This window comes from Ruditapes philippinarum, unplaced genomic scaffold (genome assembly GCF_026571515.1).
Source record: "Ruditapes philippinarum isolate M1 unplaced genomic scaffold, ASM2657151v2 ctg838_1_1_1_1, whole genome shotgun sequence".
In the NCBI taxonomy this organism is placed as follows: Eukaryota; Metazoa; Mollusca; class Bivalvia; order Venerida; family Veneridae; genus Ruditapes; species Ruditapes philippinarum.
In genome coordinates this window covers 122,255-146,467 of record NW_026860881.1, presented here as the reverse complement: position 1 = coordinate 146,467, position 24,213 = coordinate 122,255, and the positions used below count along the sequence as shown (strand labels likewise).

Here is a 24,213-nt window from a genome sequence, read left to right as displayed (position 1 = left end):
CCATTCAACTTCATCTGAATGTAACAAAAGTCGTTATGTTCCGTAAGAAGTATTGTTCATCTATAAAAAATTTGTTTATAACAAAGAAGTAAGAAATTCGATAGATTAACACATTAGGTTCGTTATATTATGTCACAACTTTTAATTCAAACTTGAAAATCACGACACTTGGCTGCATCAGAAATGGTGGGCTAATATGTCTCTCTATTTTTATCTACTTAAAACATTCTTTTAGATTTTTATTTCGGTACTAGAAAATTATTTATATAAATTAATAGAACGTGAAACATAGCGTCACCGAAACGCTTCTAACAAAGTACGTTGTAGAAATCACATTCCTGTTGTTGCAATTCAAAGGAGTTTGCTACAGTCTTCTTACAAACATACAGAGAGTATTATAAGTATTTCATTTCATAGGATTTATTGAAATATTCAAGCTAAACGCTATCTTGGAATATCAAAACTGAAACATTTTAATTGAAACAAAGTAGGGTTCTGTATTGACAAACGAGAGCTTAATACTGGGATAAGTCATTTACATATAGACTTGTTAAACTAAATAATTAGTACCCGTGTCTCATAATGCGTTCTGCAGAACTTCAATGACAATATTGAATGAATACCTTTTGTTAATATCACGCCACCAATATGACTTTAAAATTCCTACCTTGTCCACGTGTGTCGTTTTCCCTGCTTTTCATAAGTTTTATCAGTTTTGGGTGCAATACCTTTAATTTATCATGCTCACAAATTAAAACGTTTTCCGCTTTCAATCTTCCATGGACAATACCATTTTCTTCCAGATATGCCATGCCATAAGCAATCTATTTAGTATGCAAAATGATCATTCATTAAAAGAAATCATTACTTATACGACATAACAAAAACGTCCGTGATTAAAGGGATTAGTTATTTTGCTATCTTTGGAAACATTTCACAGAATGGTTAAAAGATGTGATAAAAAGGGTAATTAACAAGCAAAAAACACTGAAGATGTAGATCATTGACTAGGTTCGATTTAGGCTAGGTAATCAGAGATCAAGTGTAATATGTTACATACCCCATACTCTGCCTTAAACGGTATTCATGTTTCAACACTAAAACACTTGAACCGAACCACGAAACGCTATGGAATATCAAAAGTTACTTTGGGAAATACTATTTTATGTCTTAATCGTTTGAATGATTAACTGTTTCAATTGAAATTTATCATGTTTTCTTAAATGGTTTATGCAACGTGTATAAACCTGATAACTCTGACAAGCAATAAAAAATAAAAATGCTTCGATTGGTCGTTATTTTGCCTTTATCTAGAAGTCTTATATGTATAACATCCAAAACTATTTCAATTATACTCTTTTGAATGAAAGAATTGAAAATTATTTTTTATTTCGTCGACGTACGACCATTATAGATTTAGCTTTATCCTTGTTATCGTTCGTAACATAACTGTTTTGTTCCTTTCAAATATATGAATACCTCTGAAGCCATCCTGGTCAATTTTCTAAGAGATAATAATTTTCCAGTATTTTTTCTCAGGTTACTTTGTAGCGTGTCTTTGACCGTTTCTCCTAGTACAATCATGAATTGTTCAGGTTCAAGGACGACAGCTATCATTTTAACAAAGTGCTCACATTGTCGAAACTTAAACAGCATGTTGGCTTCATCCAAAAATGACCCAGTTCACTTTTGCATTTTGTCACGATGGTAACATCCAATGTATTGAACAATTTGCCTGTAATGAGGTAAAACCGGTAATAACTAATGCAATGAAATAGGCAATAGGCAATAGAAATCTATAGCTGAATACAAATGTATATAATATTCTTATTTTGTTTTACAATTATCTTATCAGTCTTTTTTATATTTATTTTATTCACATTTCACTTAAAATTAAAAAAAGGTAATTATACCACTGACAAGCTCTCCAAAGCTGCCGACAGTGATTGACTTCCCAAGTTCAATTGCATTTCGATCAATTTCTATTCTTCTTGGATAAACAACAGGATTTTGCTTTGGAATTGTATAAATAAGTTTGCACAACAAACCATCAGCAAAGTCTGTTACAAAATAAAGATCAGTATTTCAGTACAAAATGTTATAAAATGGGAATTGTTATCAGAAAGGTTAAATAACCATATAGTACCGGAAAAGTATATTCACGTTTTCTTCTTTTGCCACAATAGTGACTGTATTTACAATCAGTACATACAAATTCTCTTGCATTTTACGTTATAAGTTACGACTGCAAAAGCGAAAAGCAAATCCATTTATATCAAAACGTAAGCATGATATTTATGTAGTAACAACTTATTATTATATAGTTTTGCTACAAAAGTAACTGTCTGTATTTACTAACAACAAGTACATACAAATTCTCGTTAACATGTATCCATGGAAAAAATGTTGATAACATGTACAGCAATTATATTTAATTTACGTTATTAGTTAGAACTACATAGATTACATTAAAGCAAACCCATTTATATCTAAATCTAAACATCACATTTATGTCGTAACCACTTACGTTTATAGTGTTCAACAAGCGAAAAGATGTTGCTGAATTTTTGTTTAGGGCTGATGAACAGTCGATCATTTTGAGACTGGATACGATAGTGTTTAACAACTCCTTGATTTGAACAAATACTTGGTGCCAGCATTGTTAAGACAAACATCCGTCCTCCTTAAAATTAACGCAAACGATGTATTAAGTCATTGTGTATATACATATATAGCTTATGAGCAGTATCAGTGAAACTAAACTGATTTTACAAGTTTAGTATATTGACACGTTCTGTGACATTGTATCTTGTTAATTGTCTTAATCGGTATTTCCTTTCCACCTTACCCGCCTAAATTCTACCCACCCTCGTTCCTTATATTCTTGTATCACGCTTTTAAGTTTTATCATATCTCTTATAGAATTGATATGTTCCTCACCACCTTTACCCTCTCTTTTGCCAACTCCCGTTTTTGATTTGATACTTTCTGATTACTCTGTTTGTGTCTTGGTTGTGTCTTGGTTGTATTCTTTCTGTGAACAACGCCTTGCCTTGTTGACCGTTGCTCTCTTTATTGTATATGTCCTCTCTTTCTCTAGAAATTTCTTAACATCATGTTTTCTAATTGTCTTGAATTGACAAATGATTTGGGTATCCTCATTAAACTAACATAGACGTATTACTCTTAGAAAAGTATTTTTCAGCGTGGTAAAGTGATTGAACTCTATGGCGGTTAGGTCTAAAAAATATGGCAAATGAGGGTGGGGGACTTTGAAGCCACACCACTCACACGAAGTGATCTATTTTTTAAATTTTGTTTGTTGTCTTAACAGTAAACGCCATATTCTTGCTGGACCTTATAGCTTTAAACTTCTTAAAAGTTATCTTTTTTACTCTCTGGATTGCAATTGCCATGTTACATTAAGTAGATAATAATATAAAATTGGCTCAGTGTTGTAAACATTTGACAGACCATGTCGGCTACAATCACCATCAGGACCCTTATTTAATTTGGACACACCTGATGTACTTCAAATATAAATCCACATAATTTGTCCAGGAGTTAATACCTATTACTATCACCGCTGTAAACTCAGGACTATCACTTTGCTAACACACTTGGGTATATACATTTTAGATAATTTCTGAATGTGAGTAGACAGTAACAGCCTCAAAATATTACTAATAGTAGCAACCCTGAATCAAATTAAACGTTAAAAGCATTTAACTATTTGAATGATGGAAATAAATGATAAACCTCACATTTTAGCAACATAAACCAGTATAACATGATGTAATATTTGAATTTACGTACTGTCAGATGGACGTATAAGGAATGTTCCCACAGGAGTATCCGGATTGCTCATCAATTCCTCGGAAGCGTATGAGCTTATATCACACCACCAGCTGAAAAAAAATGCAAATCTTCAATCAGTTATATATATATATAATATCTAAAATGATCATTGGGCTAAACCAGAAAAAAAGAAACAACGATGTAGATTTAAGTTCAACAGCTTTTTTGAAAATAGTGAACAGGTGCAGTCAATTAAATACAAAAATAAAAAGATTATCATACTCTTGTGATATCAGTTTTTGGCTGGCATGAGAGATATAGGCAATAGGAACGTAACCTTTTTCTCCCGTAGATAAAAGTTCAGCATAACACCAATCAGAGTTATCACTGAAATAAAAAATAATACATACTAAAGAATAATACATACTAGTACGAAAATGGCAGGTTTCCTTAAATTGCAGTGTCATTACGAAAATATTGACACAAGTGACAAAGCTAAATAATGTTTTTCAGTATTCCGTTAACACCAAATTTGAGAAAATTTGATGAACTGAAATGTTCCAAACGTTAAAAACATAATAGTTGATGAATCGACACACAACTGAAACACCTAAATAAGATTTGGCTAGCGCCTTGTCTAAAATAGGTTTGACAACTGTGTTCTCGTACAATAAAGTTCAGTATTGTACTCATCACTGTATGATAAACTTATATTATTTCTTTCTTTACCTTGTGATATCATCACATATCTTGAGTTTCTCTAGCCTTTTAAAGCTTATCTCATCGTCAGAAAACTTTTGAAAATCAAATATTGCTGTTACTGTCTTCGCTCCAGAAACGGCTGAAGAAAATATACTTGTCGTAAAAATACCTTTATTTCCCAAAAATGATATGCAGATATGTAAGTAAACAAAGCACATGAATTATAAATTATAGTTTTCCATGATATAGAAATAATTTCATAACGTACATTGAACAAGTTATTACTTATAAACAAGGCATTTCTATATGGCCAGGCTTCGTGGTAAATACCAGAAGATTCCATTCATTTGTTTTTTTTTTACTTTTTGAACTATCACAAGGGTATACATATGATCAAAATTGCCGTTTCTATAACCATTGCAACCACATTTTTTTCTCTGATGAAGAAATTTAAATAACTTACAAAATTGCAGGAAGTGCTCTACAAAAAAGATAACCATCAACCTAGCTTTTTGTACTTAATGAGTAATGGCAGGGCCGCTATTTTTTCCGTTTTTCGTTCATAATCTACATATGATACTCTATCAACATGCCAAATACTAATTTTATTTACCTAGCTTTGTTCTTTTATAAATAATGAGAAAATCTAGTGGTTTTTATGGACAGGATGACGACATACACTCACTATAGACTGTTCTACAACTCGTCCATATACATAGTTAAAAGAAGTAGAAAATTTTAGTTGTATCATGCCACAAAAAGATCAAAGAAAATAACACACAGCACGAAATAACGGAAGCACTGGGTGGTGAGAAATTACCAGCATCTGTTTCTTCGAAAAATGCAATTAATTACCTTTCAAAAAAAGCTTTTTGTTTGCAAAATTTATTGAGTGGAACAATTGGTTGTTAATGTTATGGACACGAGAATAATTACATTTGATAGTTATCAGAAATTTACTCCATCAAAAATATCACAGGTAGCAATTATTTTTTTAAAGTGAATTAATGTAATAATGCAATAAAATGTCAGGGATTTCATGATATATATTAGTAGAAATTAAATGCAATAAAGAAATGAGAAAATTTGTATTTTGTAATGAAGTCAGTCTTTATTTGAACGATATCATTTCTTTGTATACGCTTTGTTTTACTGTAAGGTTAAGTTTAAGTGACAGTAATGGTCAAGGCTTTTAATTTACATCTTAGTTTAGAAAAAATACATACCATCAGTACAAACTTCCTCTTGAAAAGACGTACAATATTCATAGTCTTCCTGAACACCCTCAACATCTTCATCACTAATACTATCACATAGACCCTCTTCAAATGCATTCGGTACAACCTCGTAGACAAGATCTTCTATCTATGAAAACCAAACTTGTTATATATGTAGTAAATACAAAAATGGTAAAACACTGCTCACAGTAAATTTTCGAACGACAGCAATTTTGTCTTAATCAAATTAATATTAAACGCTTATCTCTAATTGTCGGTTGGTTTTGAATCGTGGATAAATTGTCTTGTTTGTTTGTTTGTTTGTTTCATTTTGCGCCTTTTTCCAACAGTATTTCAGTCATATAGGCGGGTAGTTTCCTAACCATCGTTCCTGGAGAGTTACACCAGTACTAGACTACCTTCCTCCGCGCTAAACTACCAAAGCATCTCCCGGGGATCGAACCCACGCCAGAGAGGTAACTGGGTTAGAAGTCATCGACTCTAACCCCTCGACCACGGAGGCGGCTCGAATATGATAAAAAGGTTTGTTAGAGACTAAGTAAAATTTGTAAAAAGTTAAATTATGGAAACAAAAATTAAAATGAATAAACAACAACAAAAAAAACAACAACAACAACAACAAAAAAAAAACAACAACAAAAAACAAAAAAAACCACCGAGACATGAACTAAAATAATTAGCTTAACTTTATAGAAAAACAAACCTGTTTTTTGGGGGGTCTCTTTTTGATGATTTGTTTCATGCGTTTGAAAAAGCCCTGGATCTTCCCTGTAAAAGAGGATGGAAGGTGTCATCAAATTTTGCTCTACAAAATCATCATGATTTCTTTGATTATTGATAGGATAACAAAATGATATGGAGGGAAAAACTAGAACAGGCAAATCTGTTTATTAGAAAAAAACATAGCTTACAGTGATATTATTGAGAATAGTTTTCATAACCTCTGATCCCCTTTTAAATTCCATTTTATTTAGTTTCGCCCATTGTTTTCTCGTTTAGGACAAACGCATTTTTTTACTTGGGGACCATATGCAGCTTTTCATGGAATGGCACTTACGTGTCACATTGAAGGTTCCATGATAACCGCCATATGAACACATCTGCGGATGTATTAAAATTCAAACTTGTACCTGTTCATGTTAAATGTTGAATTCTGCTTAAGCCGGTGCAAGGGGGGGGGGCGTGGACGGTAGTTTGCACTTGACAGTACCGTCCATGAACAGGCTCAATCAAACCGAGCCTGCAACATTTTCATTATTACCGTGTTGGGTTTTCTTTAGGGATTCTTATTTTCTCTATTTTTTTACACAGATTTTTTTATATTTGCTCATATAAAACTGAATGTTGGTAACGTCGTTATAATTATTCCTGACAGTTATTATGGTCGTTATTATGTATAAACGGTTGCGGCTCGTATTATATTTCCAAACAGCAGTATAATATGTACTTATAAAGGGAAGCAGAAAAAACTTAATACACTTACAGGAGACCATGAAATTTTCCATATTATGCAAATCAATCAAGTGAAACAATTCTGCATCTAGTTTGAAGAGCTTTGTTTTTACTGATATGATAATAAAGATTAACAAAGGAGAGATTAGTTCTAGAAACACAGCCTTTAAAAATTCTAAAAGCAATGACATCCAGAAGGGCACCACACGGATATGAGCAGAGCTTACGTCAAATAATAGTTCAGAAATTAAGGAGAGAAGGGAGGAATAGGTCAAGAAGCAAAAATTGAAGGCGCTTAAATACTTAGTGTCAAGTTGAAAACTAGTAGTAAACGGTTAAAGAAAACAACAACAACAAAAATTAAGCAACAACACATAAGAAGGGACAAGATGGAGTACTGCTATGGAACGGTCAGAAGCAAAATATTACTGGGGATATAAACCCGGTTCATCGTGACCAAGCTTAACTCTTATCCTTTACATATTCCTTTCTACCGGTACTAGAAAGTGTAAATAAAATAATTTGAAACAAGTGAAATTATCACAATTTTTATTCTTCAGAAGGTGAAATGAATAAAACACGTAGATAATAGTCAGAGAACTTAATGATTATAGCAATGTATGCAATGCCTTAGAGGAAATCTACGCAAGCACAAAAAACACACATAATGGTTATCGACACTTTGTCCATCTTTATTTAATCCTTTCAAGAATGTTGTTTCATTTTAGGTCTTTATTTTTCAAAGTACCAACTTACCCTTCCTTTTAACATATTCTTCACTCCCATTGTCATAATTCACCATTTCTTCATTATCTGAACTATTATCTTCTACTTCATTCATTACAAGGAGATCTAAATCCATAAAAACATTTATTATTAATAATACTAAATACCTTAAGAACTCTTTCAGCCCACCCAAAAAAGTCTTCATATTCGCAACTGACATTATTTGCTTGGAGAAGGCACATGCATCATCGTACGTATGCTACCTTCTAATAATATAAGAGTACCACCATGGTTATGAGCGTTTGAAATTGTATAATCATAATACAACAACGGTTGAAATAATTACTTTGATAATTCTAATTTTGGAATGAATATATTGTTTTTATGACCTACATTTGATAGTTTCATACTGCAGGTTTAAAGGGCATAGCTTTACACATTAAGTTCTCACCTTATTTCGGCGATGCTATTTTATACTGAAGATATTAGAAAGTAAAAAACCACGACAACATTTCTTGGTATTTTAAGAATATTTTTTTCGTTGGTAGTGACAAATAGAATATTATATTCGTGTAGCTACATTACTAAACTTATAAACCTCGTTGAATAACTTTAGTATTGAACCTAAACTCATTTAATAGCCGCTGTATCAGGAAACTTGCTGCATATATCCATAGACGCTATATCAATTTATTTGAAATTTCATTTGAATATTATACAAAATCATAAGTACCTACTCTTACTTGCCCAACGTTGGTAAAATCTTAGCGATCATAACAAGATGAATCACAACACGCAAACATACATAACAGTTTGATAATACTTTTTAGTTTTACGTAATTTCCTGTTTTCAACGTTTAGATTAAAGTAGTTTATCGTTAAAACTTTGATCGATTACTTAAGAAATAACTTGTATTCCATTATTGAACTGTCTCGTTTTATAATCTTATATTTCCTAACTTTAGGTAAAGACAAAAGGTACGGTGTTAGTTATGCAAGAACAGTCATGCAAACATGACATGCGATCAACACGTGAACGTCATCGACCCTGATTATATTGTTTTGATACACTCTTGCCAAAACTTTCAATGGACAAGGGAAGTAATTTATGGCAATTTCTATGATTTACAGAAATAGAGCGGCTAGGAAAGAAAATATTTTTAAACGAATATTTTATTCATAATATTTAATCTGGCCATATTACAGAGTTATTTTAAGATTTGAAATAACAAAAACACAAAATTAAAACAGTACAAAAGTTTATTTTGTTGTATGTACATAACAGATCGCATCAATGAATCAATTATTCAACAATGCTTTCAAATGTCCAGATAACAGAGTTATACATTTAAAGTTTGGAATGATTTGGCCGCTCATATTTGACAGGGTGACCCATGTCTAAATGAATTCGACCGAAAGGAGACCAGACGTGTTGTATATAAGAACTTTACATTTTGCTTTAATCCCAGTACTATCGCAGTGAACTAAACTCACAAACAGTATCATACAAATGCAACGCAATTGCAAAACACAGTGTTCATCGGTCCAAATAATTATAGCAAAGAAATCGACTTAGAGTCTCCCTTCATCGCTTGGAACCCAAGCGTTTAAAAGAAAATTTAACCCGAGCTATTGTACGGTAACACGAAACACCGCAACTTAAAACAGGAATTGCCAAATAATAAGGTAACGCAAATAAATTAAATAATTAACGCAAAACTCTAGTCCAAACATTTTTGGACTCAAGAACTGTATAATACTAATCTAAAAATTAGTTTTCCGATCATATATCAATCCCTGACGGGTACTCCGTCACGAAAAGTACGATCAAAAACCAGGTTTCAAAGTTTAAGTGCCAAACAAAATCAAATGCAATGTCTGATCCCCTCCCGATCGATATAATTTAACGGCCACAATAAATTTGAATCAAAAGAATATTCCCAAAATGCTCATCGTGTAAGTGAAATGTTTTTATGAGAGAATCTCTTTAAAAAATCTAGATAAAATTCAAGACTGACGTCATTAAGATGGATGCCGTCTGTGCAAAAAAAACCCCACAAAAAACACGCAGTTTTTGCGTTGATGTCTGACTTTATTAAATCGCCATTGCCTGATGACATTACTAATCGTTTTCTTTTTTTCTAATGGCTACCCAATCCCCCGACGCTTAAGACCATATCTGCTTTTGCAATATATCTATTCATATTAAAAATGTCAGCGGAAAGACTTCACGAAATAAGTAATCTCATTTCGGATTTTTTAAATCTAATATAGGTAGATCTGTCAAATCATTCCCTCCAATGTGTAATAATAATAGATGGAGGTGAAGAAAACAACTCCCGTGTCTCAATAGAATGATTGAAGTGCTTACAGGGTACGCCTCGAGCACCCCACCAGGCTATTGATATATATTTCAGCTTAAGGTAAGCCTTGCCGGTGTTCTTTGCCCGCTGTCCAGCCCAATAAGGTGAACCCAAACATCTTAACATTTAAACAACAATAAATAAAAAAAACAAAGTTCAAAAGTTATATTATATGCATTTATACCAATGTTTTTACTTTGTATAGCAGTGTTTCATGACGAATGTAAAGTCTGAATGTATCCAACCTCCACCTTCCTAGTTTCATTATTACCGATGGTGGGTAACCTTAAGCAGCTAAATTTGCAGCTCTGCTTCTATATAGCTATGAGATGTATAATGTGCATGTAAAAATTGTGAACGATTGATACACTTTGATAACACTGCATAAATTTGTGTTCTACAACAATTACGCCATTAGCATGACAGTCCTTGTGAACGAGGCCTGATTGACAAAAACTCTTAAATTAAGGTGCTAACAGGGCATAAATGACCATTTTAAGAAATATCGGAATTCCTTTTTGATTTGTTTTGAAACGATGTAAATAAATACTTATTGGTATTCTGTATAATGTATAAATAATACATCAGATAGACTGAGAGCCCCTTCAATTTGCATACTGGATGGCGTAACTAATTCACTGACCCGAAACAAACCAAAGTAGGCCAAAGTGAAAAGTGACTTAAACAACATGTTCTCACAAAGGTTATAGCAGACCCTCGGAAGGAAATCACAAATTGAAACAAAAATGCGTAAAGTTAATGACGCCCGATTATCGTTTGTGTTACGACTTCTACGACAGCCTTCTAATATTTTGTTTACTATAAAAATCTTGCTCATGTCGTCAAAACCGCCCAATTTATGGTATTAGTTTAGACCAGCGACATAAGTTGAAATTGATTGGGCGAAAGACCATTTTCAAAACGATAAACATTATAACATGTTTGTTAGGTATCGGCCATTGACAAACTGTACGATAATCTGAAATTTTCGAACATTTTAACACTCGTTCTGTAAGTTGATCATGAATTTGGTGCTAGTCTTGATCGTAGAAGTTGAACAACTCTAGATTGAAGGCTTTCCATAGAAAATTTGGGACCAAACATGGTTTGGGATCTGCTTCCGGTGCTTATTCCCTGAATCGGGGAAGCGGCTTCCCTCTGAAGCAACCTATCGTCAACCATATCGTCCAACTCATCCGCCTGTCGCTTACATCCCGGTCTGCCTCGTGTCGCTGTTCGGGTTTGCCTGCACTAGCTCTGAGTTCTGCGCGGGTGCGTCAATTCCACATATGTTATCCCCATGTTGCGGAGCTGATTTCCCACGTCTGCCGCTATTCCCTTGTCCTCTTCTTAGCTGCATACTACGCTGTAGTTCATTAGTTCGTCCACAGTTTACCCTCGTCCTCCTACGACAACCGCGTCAACGTGGCATAACAATTAATAAACTTGTAGACTTCTATTCTCTGTGTTAATTTGATGAATTGAAGTGGTAGTGAAAACGACTGAGACAGTTGCACGGTATTTTAAAACCGATCTTTTGCTGAATTGATAGTACATAAACGGGAACCAGTATAAATGTAAACATACAAGCTGATAAAGAGCGAGGATCACCAAAATGACAGTTCTAAACGGTTTAGCAGACGGATGATTTCATGAAAATAAATCTAATTATTTTGATTAATAAAACAACATTTTATTGAATAAGATATTTTAAAATCTCGATTTTTCCTAAAATCTGGTCAAGGGATGTGTGAAAACATTACATGTATATACAAACGCGCAGAGAGTCATCTTGCTTACAAGCATTTTAAACCAAAGGATAATAACTAATTGGTGTGATGAAAATATTATTGATTAGTTTTAGAAAGGTAACTCTAAATTGCACCTTGGTTTAAGACATTTTATGCTAGTTTGTGTTTGAATGGTAAATTATTAAGAATGAAATGAGGTATGTATAACTCAGTTAAATTTTGTGTTAATTCATGTGAAAATTACTCTGATATTGTTATATATTTCGATTGAATAACGTCAAGAGGATACGATTTCCCCAGTTAAGTTTTCCTTTTTTATTTAAGATCTAGGACTTTATTTGCAAAATTTGAATTCTGGTATTACCCGTCAAAAAAATGTCCTCATTTGATGATATGGTGTGAATTAGTGAAAATTCTCTGAATCCCCACCGTTCATAAATAAGCTTCTTGAATATCATAATAAGTGGGGCTAAGAAGTTAATGAAAATAAAACCAATAATAGTTTTTCGACAGAGAGGTGGTCATAGAGGAGGGAAAACTGGTTATATAATCGGTTAAATATAAGCTGAACATTCGTGACAAGTCTGCAGTCAGAAAATATATAAAAACAATCATGATAATCAGTGTTTGTAATTATATACAGAAATCGGATATTAAGTTGGTAATAATTTTACATTATAATTATGTTAGTATCAAACACGACCTCATGTTTGAATTAATATTCAACACTGTGTTGAAAGACATATTAATTACTTTAGGCTTTATTGTGCTATAACTCAAACTTATTTTGGTCTTTTTTATCTGCATTGTATGTACACACATAAACCTTGGAAAATACACGTATTGGTGTTTGTTGATAAGAAACAATAGATAAAACAAGACAAAAAAACTAAAGAAAAGTTTTGAAATAATCGCAGCTTTGTATGATCTGCAGTTTGGTAACAAAAAAGTATGTAATTATTGTTTTTGAAATTACAAAAGTTATAGAAAGTTAAACATTACACACAGTACTTGCAGTGCACTTCTACTTAATGAGAACCCTCGAGCAATGAAATTTTAACATGATCGTATTAATCACCTAACGAGTTAAGATCATAAATAAGGACTTTTTTTCCCTAATCAGATCTATCTACAAAGGTGATTCATCATCGTTAGAATGACAAATGCGTTCAAAATATCAGACTATCTTTAGGCGACATTTCATGTGTTTCTACTGTAAAGACATGCATTTCTTCATCAAAGCTCGATATTTAGCGTCAACACAACCTTTGCTTTCATAGATCTTGAATATGAAATATGCACTTCACAAGATGATTATTTTAACATTTCTTTGAGGCTTTATTTCTTGACCGACCTATAAGATTTTTGGTTAGTATGTTATAATAGGCCAGTCAATATAAAGATACACCTAGAACTAATTGCAAAAGAATTTTTATCAACACCTCACGAAAGAACTTAATCTTAAGTGCTTACCATAAAAAGTCCTGAATTTTTGCATTTGCAATTAAAAAGATAAAAGCGGTCTTGTGTAGCGATTTTTTCCATTTTAAAACTTGCTCCAACTACGCTACCATACCAGTAGATTTCAAATAAGTATGGCGGCCCCCATATTGAATCTTATACGGCTGTCAACAACCTTCGTTTTGGAACTTCTGAACCGTTTTGGGGTAAGTACAAGGTTTTTTAACTAAAATTTAGGTAGGTTTAAATTAAACCAATAATTTTCAGGCGTTTATATCACAAATCTTTCGACGATAACGTTTAAACAATAAAGAAATCAGCGAATAGTTCATGCTTGCGTCATTGTAAAAAAATAATTCTAATAATAAAAATACTTTGAAAATGCATGCAAAAAATCACCTACACGCGTATTATTTATTTTTTCATCATTTGCATTTTGTTACTTGTTTATTATATATACGAAACAAAAAGAATGAATCGATAATGGTACTTCAGTTTTTGACGACTTTTTGTACTACGGAAGCAAATACGGAACATAAATCTAACATTTCGTTTATTATTTTTGTTACTCTATTTTGATTTATTTTTCGCTTTTAATAAAGTTTTACCATTGTAGGAACATAAGTAAAATTCAAAATGACTGTTTAGGAATTTCTATGTGTCATTGCCAAATATAATAATGGCAAGATCATACTGCTAGCTTTAAAAATTTGTTGTAAATTGAGAGATAATAAAATTAGCAAACTCATAGTCATCAAACTTTGTCTTATTTTGAATCATGGCCGTTTTATTAAATTAAGTTTAACTCAACAATCATTAACACTTTAATAATATAGCAATGCAATATTATCATTTGATATTTTTACTGTATTCTTATTGGTTTGATGTATAATTTATACTTATTAATATATGTTGATCAATATTTACAAAATGTAATATCGCTAATCTATTTGATCTCCATAAAAAACAATGATCTTTTGTTCCAGGTGGACACCAAGTTCCTGAGTCAATCAATGACAACGAATCTTCTGTCCGTATTCGAGTTGGAGAAAAGGGATACTAAGAGATATGTGTTGCTTGGAAAAACATTTGCTTGAAGTAGAAATAAATCCAAAAATCCATGTTCATGTTTTAAATCGCAAACATTTTTGGGACAAAACATTTATAGCAGATGTATCTGCTTGAAAGAAAGAAAGATCTATAACTCCCAAATTTCAAGTCTGGATGGTTATTTTGTGGAACTTTTGCTTGATAAATTATATTGAATAGAAAAAGATTCTTTGATATTATCTTGTTTTCTAGATTGTAATTTAAAAGCAATATCATGAAAATAATATATACTGTGGTGATCAGTGGGCAGATAATGTTAAAATTCGTCTGCCTTGTGTTTTTACTTACCTTCATTATTCCAATATACAATTGCCATCAGTGTTGTAACGTTAATTTAAGGACGGACAGGAAAACTTGAAAAGGCATCATGAGGGCATATCAGATAGAAATACATGAACCACTTACATTCAGAAGTCCTGGTTAACCAGAAAAGAAAGGGAACAGGGAGATGCTTTTGAAAGGTCTTTTCAATTACTTACATTTAGTGACTTAGTGTCCGAAATGACAAAAAGTCATCTTCATGTTGCGACAAGGCCAAACATATGAAGAATACTTTGGTTATAATGTGGTAACAAGCATTAATAATGGTCATTGGTGTCTGGTTTATGCAACCATTTTACTAAAGTTTATGTTGATGGTTGGTACAAAGGATCACAACAGTAAGCAACATTGAATTTACCAGAGCACAGTTTAGCCACCGCATCATGCCTGGGGAAACTTCAACTATTTTACTAGTACTATTGCTTTCATTTACTCAATGAACTGTAACTTCTGTACCAGAACAGACGTATAGTGCGAAAAACTAATGATCAATCACAACGAAGGTGACCTATACAGTCCTGGAAACCAACCCGGGTCTGTGTAGGTCACAGTCTAACGTTCTACTTACTGAGCTAACCGTATGGATCTAAAGTTTAGATCTTCTTATGTTTATTTGTAGATCTGACGATGACCGAAACAACGTCACGCTTATCTGACATTTTAATCAGCCAATCAGTGGCCGCCTTTGCGCAGACGAAAATGGAGGATTTCTATTTTTAATCGTTGGAAACCAGACACGTGTTAACAGTTATGCGATTGACACGATCTCGAGACTTTACATTTGAACAAAAGTGACGATGCCCTTTGACACGTTTTAGTGTCATTTAGATAAATGGCCTGTATTTAACGCCTCGATACAAAAATTGATAGAATCTAACGTTTTGCAGAAATCATATTCTAAATCTGTACTTAATTATTTTTCTAAGGCAAAATCAATTTACGGTTGACGTAAATAATTCTCTGTAAGTTTGCTAAAATAACCTTATCAGAAAACACAAATCGGCAAAAAGTTGAAAATGAGTTACTGGCAATAAGATCTACATGTAAACACAATAAGATAGAAAACATCAGTCAGACTGGCGTTGGACTGTAAACCGACCAATTCAAGCACGGTACAGGTCACTTTTGTTGTGTTTGGTCATGAAATCTGTCTACAGTCATTTGCATTCTACCACTACTCTGGCATGTACGGAGGAAAGTAAAGGCATTTAGTACAGGTCAACTGGCCCCGTGTTCACAAAGAAAATATCAGGATCAGGATCAGTTGATCCTGATTTTATTTTCATTGTTTTATAAAACATATTATGCTAGAATCAAATTGAACATATTCAAAATATATAAAATTGCTTATTTGCAAAGAAACCATCAAAAAACGCATCAAAATGAGGATCAATTTTAGGATCAAGATCAACTGTAAAATACCTATTTCTTGTAAAAATAACAATAAATTCATTCTAAAATTTCATAAACGTGCTATTTCAAGTCCAGTTTTATCAAGTTAACACTAAAAATTCAATCTAAGAGAATAGATAATGGAGATTATTCGAGTTTTTAAATTTGATACTGATCCTTTAATCTTTGTGAACACGGGGCTGGATTTACATATCCTGTACAAGAATGGCGCCGTGGCTGAGCTGTGCTCTGGTGAATTCAATTTGACTTGCAAAGGTAAATAAGTTACTATACTCTATATATGTCATTGTTACTCAACCAAATAGAAATGAATATTGGCATGTGTAAATTAAAAAAACGGGTTCTGTTTAAATGAAATCAAACGTACATTATATCTTCATTTGCATTTTTGAAAAATTGTAATCTTAAATTATTTGTATTTTTGATATTTTGTAAAGGGGGGGGGGGACTCAAAGTTACCCCCATTTTTAAAGACAGTGAATATACTTGTTATACTATTAGTGTAAGTTTATTTGAGATTGTTGAGCAAATATATTTTAAGTTTAAACTTGGCAATTTTGTTAGAATAATGTAATCGTTCATTTATATAAACTTTAAATTAACACAATTAATGGACTTTTTTTTCTTTTTTCTCAATGAAACTTGCTGCATTTTAGATTAATAATATAAGCCTGACGCCTAACAGCTCAGGCTATATATGCAAACAACCACTAATAAAGAGTAAAACCTGTCAAACATCTTTAATTATAAAATTGAAACGTTTCATTAAATTATTTACTATCTTGTTGTGGGGCGGGGAGTGGATAAGGTCGTTGGCTTTAAACCATAAACCTCTCACCAATGTATGTTTTAACTTTGAGCCATATAAGGGCCATATTCTTTCATGTAAGGCGACTATTCAGCTAGCTTGTTCTACTCAGGTGAACGTTTGTGCCTGAAATAATGCACGGCGAGGTCCCTGTGGTCATCATTTACATGGTTATCTTAAAAGGCGCCATATGTAACTTTTATAGTGTTGGTGAGACGGTAACCACAAACAAAATATAATTCTCGATTCAATTAATTAATTTATCAATTACTTATTATACAATCCTGCAATGCAGCCACTGTTTATTTCTCGTGATTGTAAGGGACGACTAAATAAGTTCAAATTGCTGGAGTCTATGCACATCTCTATGATCAAGCAGGTGAGGTTGTCTGGTGTTGCTTTAAGTTTTAACACACGAGGTTAGCCAAATCATCTTTCCTATTTCGGCACACATGGTCAAATTTGTGTTTGTGCGCCATAAAACCAACCAACCAAACAAAATCTAATCTGCAACAGTACCTTTAACCATGAGTGAATAAATGTTATAGTATGAGTAAATAGATGTTGCTATGCTAGCGCCAGCACGGCAGCAGTCGCACATCATCAGAAGCCTAATACCTTATAATTACATTTTTGAGTGTTTTAAACGTTCCTTTGAACTTTAAAATGGATTTAATGTGTTTTGTTTGATGAAATGACTGTCAAAATCTTATTTACTTTAATGATGTTATCAAGAATTTTCCCTGGAATACATTTGTTATACTTTTGTAAAATGCATTAGTGGGTGGGGTAATATTATTATGCAGTTTAAGTAAAAAGTTAGTAATCATATGATAATTGTATTATTATTGGTTGACACTTTGATTTTGTTATTTATTATTTGATATTGCAATGATATACTTAATACAATTTTAAATTTTACAATAAATATTGATATGTAAACTGACATCCTGATTTTGTATATTTTTCATGAAATCCAAGGTACCATGTAATTCAGGCCTCATTTTCTCAGCAATGGCATCAGCAAAAGTTCGGGACTTTTTATGGATAAATGTACATACATAGTAGTTTCAGAAAAACAAACTTTTAAAACTTTTGCAATTAGTTCTAGGTTGACCCCCAAATTAGAGTATATTGACTAGACTATATCTTCTAAATGGCTTTTTACCGTTGGATTTACTTTGTTTACACATGAGTCTAAACATTATGCTCTAACTCAGCCAGGAATTGCTAGAGATGAAGAAGTATTTACTGTTGAAACATGTGAAAACCTGGATCCTCATGATAAAGAATTAAACTAACTGTGGTTGTTACTGTTTTGGTATATCTAAGTTTGATTTGCGATTTATAACCGAACAAGTTAGTGGATTTTATATAATTGAAAAAAATGTTTCATGGTCAATATGGAAATGACGTAGTAGTATAACACTCTAGTACACTTATCTAGGAAAATGAATACATGTAACAGGGCTCATTTCATCGTTTTTATTCCTTGTTTTTTTTCTAATAAAAGCCATATCCTAATCAAAATCACCTTCCATCTGAATTTCCTAGTATCTCCCTTAGATCTTTTATAATTATGTTCTTCTCTTCTTATCAGGCTATTTCTTTTGGGAAAAAAACGTATTATCTTGTTTCAACTCTGATGTTTTGTCTATCTGATTAATGCTTTTTACTTCCGTATTAATGACTTCCGCATCACTTTCTTGAGAAACCTGATACATTAAGCTGATAAATAATATTCTCCTCCATGAATTCTTCACTTGCTCTTGTCTTTCATATTAAACTATTTTTGTTTTCCTCCGATATCTAGATACCAGAATTCATTTACTTTCTTCAGTCTCCATTTACATTCATACTTATGTCTGTCTCCATTTTTTAGCGCAATAACTTTTGAAAAATGTTAATAATGTTTAATATATAAATCATAGTTCATAATGGTTGGTAAGCACTTAAAATTATATATACTTTTATCTTTTCGGGTAACAAAATGATTTTCTAATAAATCGGTATTTCACATCATTCTTGATTTAAATAAAAAAACAGTTTCATTTAAAAATACCTTAAACAAAAGACTTACCTGCAATTGAAAATTGGACTGTATGCTCGTACTCCTTTTACTCTTCTTTGCAAAGTATGTGTTTCTACTGATTGTAATGTATTACTCTTTTAAATTTACAACTATAGATGAAAACAATGCCACGTATGTAAACGATATAAAAAGTAAACTAAAAAATGTTCCATAATCAATTCACTCCATTGTTTTTGTTGTCCCATATATGATATCCCTGTTTTCAAATTGGCATAATCTTTTAGAAATGATAATCATTGCTCCTTATTTAGTAATTGATAGTGCGAGTTTTGCTTTATCAACACGTGGAATAAATATAAAGCTAAAAACTAAACGATAGGTAATAGACCAAAACACTTTATAAGATTTACGAAAGAACTAACCAGCATTTAATAGCTAAACGTGAGATAACTTACATACACCCATACCCCGGCACATGCTGTATTAATCAAGGTCAAATTCAATTTGGACACTATACGTACCCAACCGTTGGTAAAATCTTAGAGATAACACGATTTATCACTCACTAAACGCAAACATACATAACAGTTTGATAAATATATAAAAAAGAAGTGATCCCTCGGAAAATTACATGAAAATGCAGACAAGGATTGATTGAGTCTGTACATGATTGAAAGTGAGAAAGTGCAGCATAAACATAGGCATGAGCGGTATTCAATTCAATTTATTGTTTTTTAACGTTCAGATAAAATAATTTTACGTAAACACTTTGATCAATACTTTAAAGAAATAACCTTGTATTCCATCGTTTTATAAGCTTATACTATCTAACTTCATTTAAAGTAATTTTTATTCAAATAACTACAGGCGCGGTATGATCAGTTTTGTGTTAATGTGTCGTAAAACCTAAACAAACGTTTAACGTTAAACCGTAAATGGTATGATTTGTTTATTCTTTTTAATAAAAATATTTATCTTTTTAAAAAGATGACATATTAAAGGTAGAAATAATTTGCCTTCTTTAAACAATTTTCAACATTCAAATACACCTGCACAAGTTCAAGTGCCCTATAAAGATACAGACGGAGCCAACCAAATACTGATATAACAATCGTGTATCTATATGTTCATTGTTAATGTGGTTTTATTTTGATTGAATTGAAATTTACAAATTACCGGTATAACCATTGAAACAATGTCGCTCGATCGAAGCAGCTGGAAATTTTCCTTAAAAAGTTTGGAATCAAAGTGATCCCTCTGAAGCATTAATCACAACAAAATTACATGAAAATTGCAGACTCGGTTTGATTGAGTCTGTACATGAGGGATAATGAATAAGTGCAACATCCTTCACGCCGCTAGCACCGGATTGAATAACACTTAAAAGTGCTGGCATCAATGATCCCGAAGGACCAGAAAAATATAACCACACTGAAGTGAAGTACGGGGCAACTTTTTTCAGCATTTTTTAAGTCATAGATCGTTTTTGTTTTGGAAATATCATTTTCATTCAATTGAAAAAGTATCATTACGATCCTCAATAAAATAAATCGAATATGATGACGTGTTTTTTTCGTGAGTAAACCTGTATGTGGTCCATGGAAACATTCCACATAGGGTCATAGAAAAAGGAAAAGGGTTGCGAGCAATACTTTCTACTATATTTCAATCACTTCAAAATAAGTTGCAAATTATTCAACCAATGTCTGAACAGTTTTGACCTTTTACACGATTTTATTTGTAGCAACGACACACAACCATTTTATTAACTTACAACTTACAAGGCAGGCATATATATGTACAATAAACTGAAATTATATCAAGCCAAACAAATTTATATATGTTGCCCGAGAGCAATGAAAACGCTGCAAATAACTTGCAAATACACACTCGGTTTTGGAGAAGTTATGTTATATTTAACATCTATCACACCCAGAATGTCAGCTTAATCGTTATTCAAGTGTCAACAGAGTCAACAAAATATTTGATGCAATGATCCGTAATGACCACCAGAAATATATAACAAGCGTAGTACTAGGAAATTTTTAAGGCTCCAAAACAACACTTGACATATGCTTTTTTTTATATAAACCTTTGTATAAATTCAGGTTCAGTTAATCATTATATTCATAGTGTAAATCCCACCATTTTCTTATCTATGAAACAAATTATGTTAAATTAATTAATGTGTTTAACTAAATTGTTAAAATAAGGAAATGTCATTATTCACTTAAAAAAATAAAAGAAATAAATAAATATTTTCTCATCTTTACTTAAGTTATGGTTTATGTTTGAAATAAAATAGTTCATTATTAGACAACGTCAATGATACCGTAGGTGAAATAATCACATGAAATCGAAGGTAACTCGAAGACCATTTACAAATCACCCTGCACTAACATTCCGACACTTTGTTGTCGTCCATCCAAAGTATCATTCTTGTTATATATGTGTTCGTTCTTACACAGCTGAAACCGGTACAAAGCTTAAAGTTGGATACCAAATACTTCTATAATATGAATAAGATGAAAGAGCCTTACGTATTTTGGGATAAAAGATATGAATTTAAATATAATTGAGTTTTCAGTTACTTTTAGTACTCATAAAATAAAATCAAACATGTGGCTATATTTAACATCAATGTGTAATTGCATATTTCCAAACAAATTTTCATTACACTTTTATTTTTAATGAGAAGTTTAAGACAGGTGGTACGAGAAAGATTGAAGAAAAGAGTTCATACATGTATATGAAATATTTTCAAGAAAGAAGATGAGTTTTCGTTTAGCTTTAAACCACATAGGGTATTTTGCAAATGAGATTGCAATAAATGAAAGTCAAAATCTAAAATATAGCAAGGAAAATCACAGATTATAATTGTCTTTATTTCAAATTTAAATTACGTAATGTGGTCCAATCAATTGCTAAACATTTTACAAGCAAGATAAAACATCATAAAGCTGCATCAGATATCATATATGAATCTATGTGCCTGTCAAAATGTAACGCATAAAACATGATGAATATATATCATAATTCGCAATATTTTTTAATGTAAATGTACTAAATATGACCTGTTAAGGTTGGAGTCATTTTGACCATGTCTACGTAAAAGAACATCTTGCAAACACATAATGATTGGCACATCTAGTCGCTTGTTTTTGTTTCGTGAAATAAAATATCTACGTTTGTTTTTAAGTGTACCATAACTTATGTCTATTTTATTTGGAAGTGTTTTTTAATGTATCTTGTATCCATAGAGACACGACCTGTTATTGTTACTCTTGTATTTCTTAACACAACACTTTTCTTGCAAAGTGTATGTTAAAAAATAATTTGTATCAAAAATTACGCTCTATTGTGACCCATTTGCACAACAATTTTAACAAAATCAACAAAATCAAATAAGAATAATGAAGAAATAAATTTGGTTGATTAACCAACATACAAGTTGTTCGTATATCAAAAGCTAAAATGTCACTTCCAACGGGTCGAAATAATTTTGTTCAGCCACTTAACTTTATTTGACAGTAAACATATTATGCAGAAAAAACCAGACTGTATTCGGATATAAGAAATCTATTTAATGAAATTGTTTTAGATAAAATAAAAAGGTTTTTCTCATTAAAATATTCAAACCTATGTAATGTTATATTGCAAGAACAGTACGTAACTTTCACATTATATTCAATATTCCAAACAAATTGTGACAAAATCCAAACGAACTAAGACATTCACCATACACCAATAAACGTCCGATATTTCTAGCAAATAAGGCTTAAATATCTATACACGCTCATTTATTTAATCTATACTTTTGTCAATTTCTAGTGCGACTTATTTTCTGCATTTTATTAGCTAACTACCTTTTGAGTGATTGTGCATAATTGTTAAAGAATGGTGAGTTTATTTTCTTCTTTACTTAAACCTATGTCAAATTTCGTTGTTTCAAAATGGCCCGTTATAAAGAATTTTCAGTCTTTTCACTTTAACACATCTTAAATTGAAAAGGTGACACAAATATTCAATGGAATTACTTGAATTTCATAATATCAAAGGCTAGAATAAAAAACATAAACAAATAGTAAATAAAATGTTTATGAGATATATGAACGAGAAAAGTTATCCAAACTTGAAATCAGTTGAAATAGTGAAAAATCTCATTCAATGGCAGATAACTCGAAAACGGACCTGGTAACCCCAATTGTTTTTGCTTAAAATGGTTCTGTCATCATATTCATTTCGTTTCCTTAATTGATGTCAGCTCAGTTTGCGTATATATAAATACAAGAGCAAAAACATTATATAATAAATCATACAAAGTCACAATGATAAACGGCATGCAATTTATCTCAGAGGACAGCAAAAACATAAGATTACATTTTATAATATAGAAAAAAAAGAAGAATATTTATAACTAACTTTACAGAGAAGAGTATTATTGGGCAATTTCTAGATCTATGTATACGAAAATCAGTGCCAGAGGTAGTTTAATCTAGATTTATAATCTATAGTAAATTCTGAAAAAAGAGAACTATATGAAGTTGGGAATCAGACCACAGATAATGGAGTTTTTGTTGGTCTTCCATAGTTAACCTGTGTTTCTAAGCGGGTCACCTCCTGTTTGTCAAGCCAGGTGAAAGTGTGTTATTGATGCAGGTGCTCGTGTTTACGTTTAATGGGTAGCAGATGTAGGAAAAAACAAACAAACAGCAATATAAATGAGTTAAACACTGGTCAAAGTCACAGCAAATTGTTTGGCGTCCGTGGTCGAGTGGCTATGATATTTGATAACAAACCAATAGCCTCTCAACGCTGTACATAGGTTCGCAAGTAAATCTTAGACCCACTTCTTGACCTCTTAGGACATAAAATGACTTCTAGACCTCTATACTGTTAGACCTTGTTTTTAAATGACTTTTAGATCCCTAGTGTGTGAGACATTTCGATTCAATATATTATTTTTTTGTTGAGTTTTACGTCACACAAACACATTTCGAGATGCCAAGGGGTCCGAGATGTCACAGAGTTGTAGGTT

At 32.0% G+C, this 24,213-nt stretch overlaps 1 protein-coding gene and 1 long non-coding RNA gene across 2 annotated transcripts; both read right to left on the bottom strand.

The window, feature by feature from the left end:
* Positions 1-1,461: 1,461 nt before the first annotated feature.
* Positions 1,462-6,402, bottom strand: LOC132713707 (tyrosine-protein kinase STK-like). The gene is made up of 8 exons (XM_060696382.1): positions 6,376-6,402; positions 5,727-5,865; positions 4,528-4,639; positions 4,081-4,185; positions 3,817-3,908; positions 2,528-2,683; positions 1,914-2,060; positions 1,462-1,735 (listed from the first exon to the last, which is right to left on the bottom strand). The coding sequence occupies exons 1-8, from the start codon at positions 6,400-6,402 to the stop codon at positions 1,614-1,616; spliced, it is 900 nt and encodes a 299-aa protein (XP_060552365.1). The 3' UTR covers positions 1,462-1,613.
* A 40-nt stretch (positions 6,403-6,442) lies between these two features.
* LOC132713711 (uncharacterized) lies at positions 6,443-8,865 on the bottom strand. Its single transcript, XR_009623479.1, has 3 exons — positions 8,654-8,865; positions 7,947-8,042; positions 6,443-6,506 (listed from the first exon to the last, which is right to left on the bottom strand). It is a non-coding gene; the product is annotated as an uncharacterized LOC132713711 (long non-coding RNA).
* Between the last annotated feature and the right edge of the window lie 15,348 nt (positions 8,866-24,213).